Below are 17,479 nucleotides of genomic sequence, written 5' to 3' on the forward strand. Positions count from 1 at the left end.
TAAATATCTGCTGATCATGGGATGACTAGTATAAAGACAAGCTGACAAGCTCTGTCCCTCCCTCTTACTGGGACCCTACTCTTTAAATACCCCTCTGAAACCATCCCCCCACTCATGCATCTGATGAAGCGAGTCTTTGCGCACAAAAGCTTATACTCCAAAATATCTGTTAGTCTATAAGGTGCCACAAGATTTCTTGTTGTTAAAGAAAAGTTCAAAATCATTCAGCAAAATTTTCACTGATTCATTAAGCATTTTGATTGGTCTGACAACCTCACTAGGAACAAATAACATGCCCATATTTTAAAAATTGAGTGAGACCTGAACAAGGAAGATTAATGACTATTAGGAGTTATAGTCACTAAATATGAATCAAGGTTGGACTCAACCTTCAAACACTCTTTTCAGCCCAGGATGCTCACATGTGCCAATTAAAATTTAAGAGGCTGTGAAAACTAGGATAACTGGCTGATGAAATTTAAGATTAACTGATTCAGCAATTGGATCTTTGACATCAGCACAAATCACTGATTTAATTTGTCCAATTGAATAAATGCTATTGCACTTCAATGGTCACAACCCTATTTGGTCTGGCAGTTCATTCTGAAAAAAGGAATGGAGGAGAACAACAAATACAAAAGTAAAACTGAATTTGGAGAGAATAAAACAAAAAGTCACAAACAACACCAAAAAAGAGAAACAATGAAATCTGCAAAAATAAGAAAAGAAAGAAAATCTATCTTGTGTATGGAAACTCTACTTAATAATTACAAGGAGTCATAGACCTACTAAATATAAATTGGAAATCAATCCCCTAAACAAAAACAATTGACTTATAAGTGTATGACAAAAAGGCAACATACAGATTGTTTAAAATGCATGTAATTTTAAAATAACAGGCTATGTCTACACTAGAGAGTTTTGTAGACAAAACTGCGGTTTAGTGGACACACCTTGAGAAGCATCTACACACAAAATGTGTTTTGTCTACAGAAACTGTCAACAAAAAAGCTGTGAAGCTTTTGTTGACAGAGTGGGTCAAAAGATCGGTCTGCTTTTATGTGTAGATGAGATCTGTTAACAGTTTTGTTGGAATATCTCTTCCAACAGTAACTTCTGTAGATAGATGCTTTTAGTGTAGACTTAGCCAAAATGTATTTTGTCAACGGACGCTGTTGACAAAAAAGCTGTGTTGATGCTTCTGGGGGCCCTTTTGTCAACAGAGTGGATCAAAAGATTGATTTGCTTTTCTGTGTAGATGTTATCTGTCTACAGATGTTTTGTCAGAACATCTCTTCCGCCATTAATTTCTGTAGATAGATGTTTCTAGTGTAGCTGTAGACACAGCATTGCCTTAATACAAAATATTAATAGCATTTAAGAGAACAATTCAGAAAATTAAATTCAAGTTAATGAATAATGACAATGGCAAAATTATCCACTGTAAGCTTTTGATCTATGTCAAACAATTACCAAATTCCATGGTCAAAAAACTGTCTTAAAAGTTCAATAGGAGGCTGAGCTCCATATTTCTCCAACGCAGGCATATTCATATCATCTACAAAGATGACACACTTCTTTCCCATTGGAGGTCCAAATACTCCTTTGCGTCTTTTGTCCAGTCTTGCCATAATTATGTTCTAAAAAGCAGAATGGGATCACGTAAAACATTTTTAATAATCAGCTTGCCATATTACACAATGGAAAATAAATAGTATACTGAAACACTTCATGGTTTTTATAATTAAGATGATGCAGAATTGGAAAATACAGATATGAATATTCACTTTTTATATTCATCTTCGTTTTGTTATTCTGCATTTATTTATTGAGGTTACTGAAATGAAAACAATATAATATTTTCATTTATTTCTGATTTCAAGTTTTCCTTCCTCCTATTTCAATGGTCTTACTCATCTGCTGAAAGTTGAGCATATGCATAAATGCTCTACTATATCAGGACTCACCAGCTCAGAGGATTGAGCTCTAACCTTTCCAGATCTTGTTCTTTTTGGATGGGCATACCACTGTACCCAAAGAGAATCTCAATATCATATATACTTATATCTAATTACAGGATCAGTGTCTTTGTTTGATGGTGTTAAGGAAACCAATCATGGCAAAGATAAAGTTTTTTTTGTACACAACTGTGATGGGGTTCTGGGGTCCCCAATGCTCTGCACCCTGTCTGCAGGCAGGAGAACAGCAGGTTTATTAGCCGACAGGACACAGCATCCTACAGAGGAGTCAGTACAGCAGGCAGATACAGCCAGTCCAATCCATGTTGGGGAGAGGAGGCCCCGAGGGGCCCCCAGAGCTGGGGCCTTGCCCCCTCCTTTGTCTCTCTCTCTCTCAGCCCAGACTCACTGCTTCCCAACTCCCAGTTCCAATTCAAACCCCTCAGGCTCCACCTCCTCCTTTGTCTGCAGCCCAGAGGTGTTACCTGGTCGTCAAGGTTACCCTCAGCAGGAGCCCCACACCCTCTGTGAGCCACACACACACACACAGGTATCCCCCACTCCATCACAACAACAAAGGGAAAAATGGACCATAAGAAAATAATTCTTTAATAGGAAAAAGAACTCCAATTCAACAGGAAATTATTCCCAATTTGTGTAGGATTTCAATGTATTGTAATCAGAAAAAAAAATCAATATACCACATAGCAGAGCAAACACATGGGACACATATTTACAAATTGTGGGGACAACTGTAATTATACCTAAAATTTTCAAGCCAAAGTTCTATGATTCTGCAAAGGAATCCACTTACAATGACATCAGGTAGAAAGTTTCACATAAACAAATCCCTTTGTGGTACCAAAGCCAAAACATCTACACAGCCAAAAGCTAGGTGGCATTTGACCAATCAGCATTGGGGTATAAAAATAAAGTTCTGTAGTTAGATTACTACAGTAAGCATTAATTTTGTCTGGTTAAATATATATTGTATACGTCCTCCAGACTTTTCACACTTACAAAATCCTTATACACATAAAAACTTACCTATGAAAGCCCGTGAATGAGTAACATTTTAGTATATGTTTTGTTAGTAGAGCTGTAAATGCTGAAACTTCTAGGTTTTGGTCACAATTTTTGGAGAGTGATATAAAAAAAATTAAAACACCAGGTTCTTTTAAAAATTAAAACAAAACAAACCCCAATTGTTCTGATATGTGATTTAGCAACATCCCCATTCTAAATTATAAGGATTATCTGTGTTGAATCATCATAAATTATTTCTGGTACTTTTTTATTGTTTTACATTTTTTTCTAAAGCTAGGACTTCTTATTTATCTTAGCTTTCTAAAATTAAGTCCAGCTTACATCTCTGAACATATTCAGACACATGAAAAGAAACATAAAAATTTGTTTGACAAATATCAAGTAAATACATCACATTAACCCTAATTAAACTAAGCCATATGGATATCCACTAAGGCAACAACTTCAGTGATTAGATGGGCTTTTCTTTGCCTGGAAGATCAAGAAAACAGAGGCTTTATGAGACCAAAAGGAGATGTGAATTCCAGTGCAGGAGTAAAGAAAATTGAGCCTATGTTGATACTGTGTTTTTAAACGTTTAATTGGTGTTCCAAGAAACATTAATACTATAAATAGTCACAACAAATGTATCTTGAAATGGGTGAGACAAACCTTATCCACTGACATTACAAATAAATTTACATCTCTGTCTATATAATATAATTTTAACTAATGTAAATCAGCTGTTCCTACTTACCTGGATCTGATTTGCACTGGTCCGTGCTGAAAAATTAATAAAGAATGGAAAGTATCTTTCCTTTTCCAAGTTATTCATTAACTTATCCTTCACATATACAGACTTCCCAGTACCTGTTGGTCCCACAAAAAGCAATGGCCTTTGCAAAAACAAAACAAAAACAAAAAACAACAAAAAAAACCCAACATTAGTTAATCAAAGGCAAAATAGTAAATAAAGCATACACTCAGTTAAACTAGAAATGAAATATTGAACAAATTTACTTTATATGTAAATACATGTAAACCACTGAAAATACCAAAATGTTAAAAAATATGTTAAATTTTATTCTGAGTTGGACATTCCAAGACTGAACTAAAGAAGCACTTAAAACGACCAGGTTTGCAGAGGTGTAACTGAAAGTATAATTAGGCTCATTTAGAATAGAGACCTTACAAACAAAATTCTACACTGTAACCAAAATTCTGCCCTGTTAAAGTCTTTACCACCAAGATTAAATTGTTCAGAGGACCTTCTGCATGATTCTATGTAGGGATGAATTCTGACCACCAGAAATAGAAAGTTTAGACATGCCAGATAGGGTATTTGAGGAGTTTAGGTAAGATACATAGATATAAGAAGATAATGCACCTTCCATCTTGAGGGAGGGGTGGGACCTGCAAGGCACAGACAACCTCAGACTTCCTGAGGGGGAATGGGAGAAAGAAAGGGAGGGGCAAGACTTTGCCCCAGTCTCACCTAGAACAGCTATGGAAGTTGTACACTGAGGGTGAGAGAAGAAAGATTTCTCTGCTTCTCCCAGATGCCATTGGCTAGGCTTGCAGGGTGGCGGAGAGAGATCTGATAATCTCTCATGACCCCTCCCTTTCCTGCACGTGAAGCTTTCAGGGTTTGCAGTAACTGCTTTTCTACAGTTGCTGCCCCACCATCCCAGCCCCGTACTGGAGGTATAATTTCAACTGTGTTTTCAAGATACTGTAGACCTGACTGACAGCCAATTTATGAGATAAGGAAAAAATTTGTCCCATGGGGCCAAATTGACCGGGAGGCCAAATTTTATGTAAATAAGGAGTATGGACCAGGAAAGCAATCTGGCAAGTTATACATGTCTTAAACCCATGAGAATCTGACATAACAAAACTCTCGGGTGTGGAAGGGCAGGAAGAAGGAAAAAAAACTCTAAAATATAAACTATCTAATGGGGAGCTTAAGAAGGTATAAAACTAAAAAGAAAAAAACCCACCATTTATACAGGGGAGGTCAAAAAGAAAGAGGTAACTATTAAAACTACATTTAAAAGTACCAAGTAAGGTACTATCTAACAGGGTTAAAAAGTTGAAGCAGGCTTTGTGCAGATTCTGTCACAGACAAAACTTTGTTGGAAAAGAACTGGGGGGGGAGGTGTCAAGATGCTCAGTGCTGTATGTGCATCCAGCTCTAGGTACAAAACAGGCGAGGTGGCCATGTGCAATCTGATGGGCACAGGTGATGAAGATCTCCAATCCCAGGCACAGGGGGCACTGCCGCATCTACAATGGCATGTCCATAGGGACCTCACTTACAGAAAAATCTCCCCTTTAAATTTACAAGTTATTAAATTTGAAGCTTTCCATTTTGAAATCCTTGCCTGGATCATCTGTGTTTCATTTTGTTGTATGTCCTGATCCTTTCATTCGTGACTAACTCATCTTTAACTCATGACTAATTTAAGAAAATTTAAGAGATATTTAATTCCAAAAGAGAGGAGGCACCAAGCCTCAGCAGCCATCCTAACACTATCAGTGGAACTGTGCTGGACAGATGTACTAAATGGTGGATTATAAGAAGTCGAAGACTTCAAAACTGTTCACTTTATAGGAAGAAAGTAATTAGAGGCTGAAAAGTCTTTTTTTTGTTTATTTTCTAATGGACCAAGAACAGCATATCCTAAATATTTGGGGGGCTTAATGCAGAAGTATTAAAGTCAATGGAAAGACCCCATGTATTTCAAGGGTCTTTGGATGAAGTTTATATGAACAATAAAGAAATCATTCCCAGTTTTGCACAAAATTGATTTCCTTACTTTCCATGGGTGATACATAAGTCCATCAAATAGGTATATCTGATTGTATCCATTGTTGGGACAATGAGATCTTGAATCTTAACATTTTTGTCATCACTATATTTAGTGCTTTTAATGGCTTCATTCCAATGCACCCAACGTCCTTTGCCTTTCAACTATGAAGAAATACAGATTTAAATTACATACAGTAACTTAAAATACAGTATCGACATAAATTCCAATGTCTTAAGTACTTCATTCTTTTACTAGTTAATGTAATATCAAGTATTTCAGATGCTTATTTATTTTCCTCGCTGCACTAGTGAAGAGCAAACCTGAAACTTATTGCATGTTCTGACTCCCTTCTTTCTACATTTCTCTATCACTCCGTTATCGAGAAAAATATTTACACATGTATTTACATTTAAGAATATGCATAGCCCCACTGAAGACAATAAACTTAAACTTGCTTAAAATTTAAGCATGTGCTACCCTCTACGTGAAACTAAAAATCTCCAATGGCCTCAACTGCAGCTGAACTGAAATGAAGCTTAGTCTAGACACATGTTATTTATACTGAATAGATATGTTCTAAAAAGTTCTGTTCTGCAAGTTAGTGCATTAATTCTTTTAAAAATGAAATAAAATAAATACATAAACTCGTACTGTTAACCAAAAATTGTTCATTTAGTCCACTAAGGGCCCAAGCCTACTCCCAAAAGAGTCAGTTCATTCTGCCCCTCATGAATTGCAAAAAACTAACAATTCCACCTAGCTCTATTCTTCTCTCACTTAGATTTTAAGGATTTATTTGAACTACTCTATAAATAAAGAATCAAGAAATCTTATACCTCATACATATAGTCATAGACCAAGCCTTTCTCATCAAAGGGGCAGTCCCATTTACCCACACCTGCTGGCACCGTATGGGCCTCACACTTTCCTGTTAAAATATCCCTTGTAAACATATCAAAAAGGACTCGGCTGTCACTGTCACATGTTCCACCAATAGACCAAATCATGGAGAAAGCAAAGCAAGCCTGTGAGTACAAGGAGATAAACAATTTAAAAATGGTAACTATTGCCTGGTCTGAGCAACATACCAAATTACATGGAATACTATTATGCTGAAAACAGCTTTTATCATATGGGTCTCTGAGACAAAGACAACCACACATTACTTTAAGGATAAGCAGAAGAGGCAGATAAGCCCTTTTGTATAGTAAGGCAACTAGAAATAATCAAAGATACCACCCAGTGCATTGAGCTGTGTGGTTTGAGGGATGTGTGTCTGTTTTTGAGAAGAAAGCAACAGAAGAAACTCACTTTATCACTGTACAATCTAAGTGCCTAAATGTGTCTTTTCAGAGACAGAGCTTCTTTGACACAAAACTCATTGCATCGCAAAGCACAAAGAAAACATGATAGCAAATTCCTGATGATTCTAAATGAATACGTGACGCTGTAGATAGTCTCAAGGAGTGAAATTCACTCTCTCTACATAAAGCTTGAGTATTCAGGCTTTACATAAGTGAACTGCAGGGACTTGAAATGTACTCCTCTGCCAAGCCAGGGCCTGGGCCAGGACTCAATGCTGTTTCACAGGAACAATGGACAAAAACCTTCATGTTGACTGTGTGGGATATAATGTAGATGTGAACCCAAGACCCTGCTCACAGCCATTCACAGACCACCTCCAAAGTGAACTAGCCTTGCCTGGGCCTGTCTTGAGACTACTTCCATAGCTTGGCCAGTCATCCATCAGACGCAAGTAGAGGCCCTGCGCAGGCTTACTCTATAAGAATTTTATAATGGCCCATGTACCAAGGATTAATTTCATATATTAATTCTACTGAGACCCTAAAAGAAGTATAGCATAAGCAGTTTGTAAACAGCTGCAGCTCACAAGCATTATTTCAGTCTGATACTCATTCTGGGGCTCTCTAATCATGATGTAAATCCCTAAAGAATGTTTTAAGATTAATGTATGCTTCAGAAATTGCTTTTCTCATACCACAAAACTTTGGTACCTGGCAATGCACTGCTATAACCTGCACATCATTCTTTTCCCAACATGTGATCTTCCTCCTGCCTTTAGCTAGCTGCTTGGTCCATTTAAAACACAAATTGGTTTAAAAAATGTTCTATATTAATTAACAACAGATAGGTAAATGATTGAACTATATCTGTCTAGACATTTATTAATCCCTTACCACTAGAATGTCTGAGCACCTTCCAAGTTTTAGAAGAGTAGCAACAAAACAGTGTCTCACACTCTTCCTTCACCTCCTAAATCAAAGTGAACTTGAAGAGTATCAGAAGTGTGTGTGTATGCACCAAGATGAAGACAAAAATTTTGCAAAAGACCTATTGCCAATATTTTTTCTTTTTAAAATACATCCAGTTAAAGACCAACCATAATCCATGTGCGGATGTTTTTGTTAGTAGGATCCCGTTGCACCGTTTGAAAAAGTAATATTTCAAAAAGTCGAGTGAGAGATACTACAGCATTGCTGTTGCTTGTGGGAACCAGCTCCTACAAGAGACAAAAAATGGAAAATAATGGATATCACAGTATCAAATATGTCTCACAAACCTTAATACAGTAAACGCTTTCATATCTGGCAGCCCTGGGACTGGGAGGTTGCCAGATATTCAAATATTCTGGATAATAGAGAGGTATACCTAGCAATGAAAAACACTAAAGAAAAACAAGATTAGATATTAAGAAATAGACAAAAATGTATGCAGTGTGATTTATTTACCTACAACAGTAGTATTGTACACTGTTCACTTATATAGTATTTGCTGTATTTATTTGTATTTACTTTCACTATACTGTACTTAAGGAAAATGTACCTAAAATTTACTTATTGTTAAAATGCTGGTTATTTCAGAGTTCCACGTGATTGAACGCCTGATATGAAAGAATTTACTGCATATCTTTCGAAAAAAAATTACATTATATATTGACTCTAAAGTAAAGACAGGGGTAAGCATATACTGTCTATCTTTATCTGCAAAATCTTTTTTCCTCTGTCCCTGAAAAGCCACCCTCTTCATCTGTAATATTAACTATAACAATAATGCAACTTCAGAAAAATTAGGCACAATTTATACAATACTATAGGTTTATACAATACTACACTACAATTTATACTATACTATACTATACTATAGGCAGCATGGGAAGCACCCGTAATGTATGGCATGTTGGGCATCACATACTATGTTTTCCCTAAGATAAATACTCTTCCCTCCCCTCAAACTACTGGTGAGATAATGTTTTCACTCTTTACAATATTGGTTAGCTTTTACCTAATATTTTTGGTCAAGCTTTTCAAGTTGGGCAAAGTAGTTGCCCTCTCAAAATCAAGTGTGTCTGTTGCATAAGCAAAAACCTGCCCCTATTATTAATGAATGTAATGTCATAGGACGCAGAGATTAGAATGGAAACAACATAATTGTTTTGGTGAAAATAAAAACCAAAAAAACCTTGCATTGTTGTTTACGAAATCTTAAAGCTGGCGGTATTAACCAGTTAAATAGTTCTTGCAGAAGATCTTGCTGTTCCTTTTGTTTCAGAGGTTCAGGTAAGCTGTTCAACCAAGAGATTACAAGAGGCATCCAGCCTAGTTGTAGTGGCTCCAAATAAATCATGCCACAACGACTGACTGTAGCTGGCTAAAGAAAAACAGTAAATTCACTTTTAGGGCCCAGTCCACTCATCTTTATATATCATATAATTGTGCAATTACGGATTATGTTTTAACTGGCTATTAAACTTACTGAAGCCTGGGAAAGGTCCATTGTTTCAAAGATCAGACTCATCTGAGGAGACATTTGAATGATTTCTCCACTCATCAAACAAAGCTAAATACAAAGAAAAATATAGTTAATGCATTGGTTATGATCCTTAGCAAACGTTACATAACAGCAATCTATTTCTTTTGTACAATACTATGTTTCTATCTCCAGACGATCTCCATATTGAAATGAGCAAGCTAACTGTAGTAAATGGAAAAGACAAGCCATTAGCCATTGCAACAGCAATCATTTGAAATAGTAATCAATTTCTATTCTGTGTGGGCCAAATTCTATGCTTTCCCCACTCAGTTAATTTGTTATTCAATGTGGAAATATGAAACATAGCTGTACAAGTTAAGCCTCTAAAAACCAGGACTCTCTGGTCCAGCAACACCTGTGGTTCCACAGGACCATGGATGTTCCTGAAACAGAGAGCGCCAGCAGCTACCATTTGGGTGACAGGAAGGCCTAGAGCCAGGAGCCCTGCCAGGGCTAGCAGCCCAGTTGGGGCCGACAGATTGTAGCCCAGCCAGAGCAGGCAGCCTGAGCAGGCTAGTGGACATAGGGCTGGAAGCCTGGGTGGGGCCAGTGGCAGTGGTGCTGACAGCCCAAGTGGAAAAGGCAGCCAGCAGCTGGGGGAGCAGCAGCAGGCCCAGCAGCCCAAGCAGTTCTGGCAACCAGGAGCCACTGGGGATAGCAAAAGTGCTGGCAGCCCAAGTGGGGCCAGCTGCCAGGAGTTTGTCTGAGGTGGGCAAGCCTGCAGGCAGGCAGCCCTGAGAGCTGGGACTGATAGCAGGGCTGGTCTGGAAGACTGGCAGCGAGGCCTGGGAGGTAGGTGGCTGGAGGGCTGGCAGCTGGGGCTGGTAGCAGAGCTGGGAGATGAGCCAGGAAGCGGGGCCAGAACTGACCTCCACTGGTCTGGTAAAATCCCTCCTTCGGGACCTGTCAAGTCACAGGGGTGTTGGACCTGGGAGGTCCAACCTGTGTTACTGGACTCAAATGATCATTCAGACCCTGCTTCCCTCCATAAAGGGCACTGGGGCAGGAGTGGGAGGTTTGGGGCTGGGACAGTCCTGGAGAAGGGGGCATGCCCCCAGCCAGTCCTTTTCGTCTGCCTGGTGATTCTGTCTCTTTTCTGTATGGTTTTATGAGAAGCAGGCCCATTCCAGGCCTATCCCATTTTCCTGGAACAACCAAATCCTTACTTGGCTTTTTGAGTTATGAGTTATTATAAGTGGAAGTGGTATATCAAATTTGGTGGTCCTAAATCTTGCAGTTTAGGAGGTGTTCTTGATCAGACAGACTTAAAGACAGATAAATTCTCTCAGATATATAGTAGATTGTTTCTTAGGCAGCATAGCATTATTTTGAAACATTTATAACACCTATCTTTTACCTTTTTGTTGTCATCCAGTACTGTGTTCATGCTCTCTATCCACAGAGTATCAATAGGACCATCAAATACCACCCATTTGCGGTCAGGGGACTCAGCTAAAGCAAATTCTCTGAAAGTGTTGGCAACAATGCCATCTGTCCACTAAACCAGGAAAAAATGGATAATAGTTTTTAAAACACTAAATCTGAACACAGTGGAATTACATATATGCTTATATGTTTTGCTGGATCAGGGCTCTACTTAGTGCATGTTAATGCAAAACAGAAAAAATAAGTAAAAACATTGAAAAGCGTTGAGAACAATTAAAAATATTATTCACTCTTTGCAAGGCAGCAGCTGAATTCAGAACTTTGCAAGTCTCAGTTTCGCATCTGGTATAGAAACTGGTAACATTTATCTGTTTGCAAAATATACACAAGTCTCTTTTCCTCAAATGAGGTGGAAATGAAGAGCACACAGGCAACTCTCTCTTGCTCAAAGTTGAAATAAGGTAACTCTGCCCTTTCTCCAAAAACAGACATGCTAATTGCTGCTTCCTCTTTGTAGGAGGTGTCCCACACAAGTACTCATTATAAAGGGAATATAGTTCTCTGATGAACAGGAGTTAGAAGAGGATTTAAGGGAAGGCATCCTATAAGGAAGCTGAAAAAAGGGAGGCTGGGGCTCCCACTGTTTGTCACAGTAGAGACAATATCCTATTTTTCCAGAACTCTTGGCCTTCTCACAGGGAAAGGGAGCAGCACCCCACCAACAGACAGGGACCAGGCTGGGAAAGGGGAAGGTTGATCAGAACCCTCCCAAATAGATAGAACAGATTAAAGAATGAATAACGATCTACACTATATGATTTATTTCCTAATATTACCAGATAAGTTATGTGAATAAAGTTGTGGTCTAATTACACCACATCCATTATTCTTCTTGTGTGGTCATGAAAAAGCAGTTATCTTGAACCTCTCTACCTCTTGCATGACCTCATGCAAATCTCACTACTTTACAGATAGTCTCTTCTTCCTAGGTCACCCTCTGAGTTTTACATTAAGCAGAACCTCAGAGCTATGAACACCTTGGGAATGGAAGTTGTTCATAACTCTGACATGTTTGTAACTCTGAATAAGTGTTATGGTTTTTCCATAGACTGTGAGTTTTAAGGGCCCCTGAAGACCCAGCACCAGGAATATTCCTGACCCGGGTCTGGGTTCCATCAAAACTTAATGTCTTTCTGCCTGCATTCCCTGTGTCCAGTGTTCTTTGACTCCCTTTCCTCCCTGTGCACTCACTCACCCCGGCTGCCAGGATGTGCATCCCTGCAACCGGTGGAAGTCAAAAGGTGGGGTGGCGCGTAGCAAGCTGGGAGATGGAGGCAGGATGGAGCAGGATGCCAGGCAACTACAACTTCTACCACTGTGATGAGTCGGGGGTGAGGAGAGGGCCAACCTCTGCTGCTGACTTGTGCCAGGCCTCCTAGTAATCTCTGCCTCATGGAGCAATGGGGAAGGGACTTTGGTATGGGTGGGGCTTAAGAAAGATGTGGCATGGGGTAGGGTGTGTAGAGCAGAAGCAGAGTAGGGGCAGGGCCTGAAGTTGGAGGTGGGTGCTCTGGGCTCTACAACCTAGAGTGCTAGGGAGTGTTGCCCCCCTGTTCTGAAACTCCCAGGAACACCCCTCCCTGCACCTTTTCCCAACACAAACTTCCTCTCAGAGCCTTAGGCAGGTGGGGGAGAGAGTCTGAGTGGGAGACGAGTGTGGGTTCTGGGCCTTCTGAGCACCATCAAACTTTTTTGCAAACCTGCCACCCATGGGTTTTTCTTTCAGTTTAGAACTGCACATTGACTTAGTACAACTTTGAAACTACTACACAGAAGAAAAATGCTGCTTTCGCTTTTTATTCTTTTTTGGAAGTAATTTATGTTTATGTTTAACAAAGTAGTGCACTGTATTTCGGGGGGAGGGGGAGGTTCGTTTGGTTCTTATTTTTTTTATCTCTGCTGCTGCCCGATTGAGTACTTTTAGTTTCAAATAATTTGTGTGGTTCACTGGTCATTTCATAACTCAGGCATTCATAACTCTAGGCCAATATGTATATACAAAGTAATTACACTGGCTAAGAAAATTATACAGTTATGGAGTTATACAGTTATAATTATACAATATAACTCCCCAGTGTAAATGCAGTTATAGGAGTATAAATGCACTGACATTACTATAGCTAATTCCCACACATTTATAGAAGTCAACTATACTCATATAACAACAGAGAGGAAGCCATGCTAGTTTATACACTATCAAAACAAAAAGCAGTCAAGTAGCACTTTAAAGACTAGCAAAATAGTTTACTAGGTGAGCTTTCATGGGACAGACCGACTTTATGGTCTGAAGAAGTGGGTCTGTCCCACGAAAGCTCACCTAATAAACTATTTCACTAGTCTTTAAACTGCTACTTGACTGCTTCTTGTTTTTATACTCATATAAGCATCTTTATACTGGTATGACTGCTTCCACACTAGCGGCTTGTACTGAGTTAACTACAATGGAATAAAAATCAAAACCATAACCAAGAAAATTTGAAGCAGTAAGAAAACTGTGTGTAGACCATGCCCACAGCTGGTCATAGTCACCAAGTGTCTCAAAGATACATCGGGAGGTCTACCATCTTGAAGTGCAGCTGTTGTGCAGGAACCTCAGTACCTCTATTGTTGTACATGGAAGATCAATTTAAGTCACTCAGTAACTTCTGCATGAAGTTATAGCATAGAGTCTCTAGCAAATTTCACAGAGAGTTGCATCCTGAGTATTTATATGTCAATGACACCTAAATGCAAGCCATTCATACCATTTGCCATAATAATGTTTACATTTGGTCCAGTTATTCATAAATTTAAAAATTTCTGTTCTTGAAGTAAGTCTTCACAGCAGTTAACTTGAGTTATCAACACTTAGGTATGAGCATGGAAGTCAGGCTAGTCTGACTGTGAGCAGCCACACAGTAAAGCCATACCCATGTTATTGTGCCCTCACTAGTAATGCTGTCCTCTCCCACCCTGTGTCTACATGCGTCTCTTCCTTTTGAAAGGGACGTGTTAATGAGCAGGTTCGAAAGATGCTAATGAGCTGCTGCAATGAATATCCAGTGCCTCATTAGCATAATGGCAGCCACGGTGATTCGAAAGTGTGGTTTTTCGAATCGCGCACTGCCCGTGGAGATGTGACCTTCCGAAAGGACCTCCCAGTTTTCGAAAGCCCTTCTTCCGATCACCACATAGGAAGAAGGTCTTTCGAAAACTGGGGGTGTCCTTTTGGAAGGTCCCGTCTCAACAGGCGGCACGCGATTCAAAAAGCCGCACTTTCAAATTGCCGCAGCCGCCATTATGCTAATGAGACGCTGTATATTCATTGCAGCGCCTCATTAGCATCTTTCGACCCTACTCATTAACATGCCCCTTTCGAAAGGAAGGGGCACGTGTAGACCCAGCCTCAGTGTATGCTGGTCAGATTTCTGGGGGCATATCCCATGTCCTGGGTGCTCCAGTAAATAGAGCTGCTCTATGATATTTTCTCAGTGAACACTGGAGAACTTGTCTGTCACTCCGGGCACACAGGAAATCTTGGAAAAGTACAGGAGGATTATCAATACTTGACAAGTTAGTCTGAGTCCTCACTGCAAAGTGGGTGGATTACTGCCCTAAGCAATAGCAGTCTCCAGACTCTAGCCTATACTCTCAGCCAGGCCAGCTAGCTCAGGGTTAAAGCACAACCAAAAATTAGTTGAGCAAATCATAAGATAGGCGCAACACCTGAAGAAGAGCACCCTGCAGAAAAGACATAGATATACACACGTAAAGCTACATTGGGTTTCACAAGCATAACCAGTGAAGGAATATGACCAATTACTGTGCAATATTTATAAAAACAGGCAAAAATATAATACCTCATGAGATACTATATCAAATTGTCCAAAAAGTTGACCCATAGTAATGGATTTTGGATTCACAGTTCTAAAAATTACTTTTTCTTCTTCACCGTATCCACGTTCATTCATAAGAGTTAGCGTATCTGCCAATACATGCAGAACTTTGGTCTTCCCAGAAAAAGGCTCTCCAACAAGCATAAAGCTATAGATAAAAGAAAATTTTTATTAAAAATCTTAACTTTCTCAAATATAGACTTTACGGCACTAATACAGCTAACTGGCCTCAATGTGGAGTACTTATGCATAAAATAGAGAAAGGGGTAAGCACTGAGGTGGCAAAGTTTGCAGATGATACCAAGCTCTTCAGGATAGTCAAAACCAAAGTAGATTGTGAAGAACTTCAAAAAGACCTCAGCAAAATTAGCGATTGGGCAGCAAAATGGCAAATGAAATTTAATGTGGGTAAGTGTAAGGTAATGCACATTGGGAAAAATAACCCCAATTATACATACAAAGTGATGGGGGCAAATTTAGATACAACAGATCAGGAAAGGGATCTTGGAATTATAGTGGATAGTTCTCTGAAAACATCCACACAGTGTGCAGTGGCAGTCAGTAAAGCAAATAGGATGTTAGGAATTATTAAAAAAGGGATAGAAAATAAGATGAAGAATATCATACTTCCCCTATAAAACTATGCTACGCCCACATCTTGAGTACTGCGTACAGATGTGGTCTGCTCACCTCAAAAAAGATATACTGGCGTTAGAAAAAGTTCAGAAAAGGGCAACTAAAATGATTAAGGGTTTGGAAAGGGTCCCATATGAGGAGAGGCTAGAGAGACTGGGACTTTTCAGTCTAGAAAAGAGGAGATTGAGGGGTGATATGATAGAGGTATATAAAATCCTGAATGGTGTGGGGAAAGTGAATATTGAAAAGTTATTTACTTGTTCCCATAATATAAGAACTAGAGGACACCAGAGCCATGTCTACACGTGCACGCTACTTCGAAGTAGCAGCACCAACTTCGAAATAGCGCCCGTCACGGCTACACGCGTCGGGGGCTATTTTGAAGTTAAATTCGACGTTAGGCGGCGAGACGTCGAAGTCGCTAACCCCATGAGAGGATAGGAATAGCGCCCTACTTCGACGTTCAACGTCAAAGTGGGGACCGTGTAGTCGTTGCGCATCCCGCAACGTCAAAATTGCAGGGTCCTCCATGGCGGCCATCAGCTGAGGGGTTGAGAGACGCTCTCTCCAGCCCCTCAGCTCAACGGTGGCCGCGTGGAGCGGCCCCTTAAAGGTCCCCTCCCCCTCCCTTCCTGTGCAGGAAGCTGAGAGAACATGCAGGCGGCAGCCCAGACATGCGGCCAGCCTGCACGTTCCTCAGCCAGCACAGCCCCTCCCAAGCTGCGATGGCTGCCCGGCAGCCCCCCCAGCGGACCCCCCCCAAGGGGAGCCAGGGCAGCCAGCCCAGCCAGGCTGGCAGCCAGGCTGGCAAGCGGCAGCGGGGCCCCTCCTGGACGGAGGCCGAGCTGCGGGACCTGCTGGGGCTCTGGAGCGAGGAGGAGGTGCTCCAGGTAATGGGGAGCAAGAGGCGGAACGCAGATGCGTTCGCTCGGCTGGCCAAGGGCCTGGCTGCCCAGGGTCACCCTGCCCGCACTCCTGATCACATCAGGAGTAAGGTGAAGGAGCTGCAGCAGGGTTACTCCCGGGCCCAGGATGCGGCCGGCCGATCTGGGGCCGCCCCCGTCACTTGCCCCTTTTACAGGGAGCTCAGGGACATCCTGGGCCCCCGGCACACCTCCTCCCCTCCGGCCACCCTTGATTACTTCGGCCGACGAGCCCCAGCAGGCCCTTCAGCCGGAGTCCGCCCCGGAGGTAAGCCCCGCACCCCGGGAGCCCCCCCGGAGCCCACCCCCGGGACATCGCGGCAGGAGGAGGAGGAGGAGGGCTCCTACTCTGCAGAATCCGGGCTGCAGATCCTCCTCCTGCCCTCCCAGAGCAGCAGCTGGGCCTCCGCCCCCCGGGGATCTCCGGACCGTGGCAGTGGACCGACAGGTAGGTACCCCCCTCTGGTGTACACCCTGGGCTTGAGGGGCGGGGGGTAATAGATATGTGTCCAGGGCCCCCCACATGCTCACATGGCCATGGCCCCAAGGACAGCAGGGCCATGTCCCTCACAGCAGTGCATCAGCCCCTGCCCCCCCGCACCCTGCACGACAGTGCCATGCCCCATCCCTGGGGCAGGGGGGAGCGGAACCTCGAGGGGCCCCCGGGAGGAGGGGGTGGGACACCCCGCAGCAGCAGCAGCAGCAACAGCAGCAGCAGCAGCATGTGATGGAGTGGGGGGAGTGCAAAAGGGAGACTCAGGCTAGATATGAGCAACAAGAGCCGAATAGCTCCCAGGGGCAAAGGATGATCGTGGGGCTACAGCTGGCAGGTGACACCTCTGCCCTGAACAAAGAGGAGGGAGGAGCCGAGCTGGCTTTGAATTGGGGGGGGAGGGCGGGGGCCACAGGTAGAGGCTAGGGGAAGGGAGAGCTGGAAGGCAGCCAGCCTGAGGAGGGGGAAAGCTGCATCC

General features: G+C 41.7%; 1 protein-coding gene across 1 annotated transcript in view; it reads right to left on the reverse strand.

Moving 5' to 3' along the window:
* The window catches only part of DNAH12 (dynein axonemal heavy chain 12), a 150,842-nt gene that overhangs the window by 74,387 nt on the left and 58,976 nt on the right, over window positions 1–17,479 (reverse strand). The window contains exons 33-41 of the mRNA XM_075005777.1: window positions 14,914–15,097; window positions 10,986–11,126; window positions 9,572–9,655; window positions 9,278–9,466; window positions 8,199–8,318; window positions 6,634–6,822; window positions 5,804–5,958; window positions 3,742–3,880; window positions 1,474–1,640 (exon numbers count right to left, since the gene is read on the reverse strand). Coding sequence (XP_074861878.1) covers window positions 1,474–1,640; window positions 3,742–3,880; window positions 5,804–5,958; window positions 6,634–6,822; window positions 8,199–8,318; window positions 9,278–9,466; window positions 9,572–9,655; window positions 10,986–11,126; window positions 14,914–15,097 — 1,368 coding nt within the window. The remainder of the gene's footprint in view (window positions 1–1,473; window positions 1,641–3,741; window positions 3,881–5,803; window positions 5,959–6,633; window positions 6,823–8,198; window positions 8,319–9,277; window positions 9,467–9,571; window positions 9,656–10,985; window positions 11,127–14,913; window positions 15,098–17,479) is intronic.

The sequence above is a fragment of the Carettochelys insculpta genome, chromosome 11 (assembly GCF_033958435.1).
Source record: "Carettochelys insculpta isolate YL-2023 chromosome 11, ASM3395843v1, whole genome shotgun sequence".
NCBI lineage: Eukaryota > Metazoa > Chordata > Testudines > Carettochelyidae > Carettochelys > Carettochelys insculpta.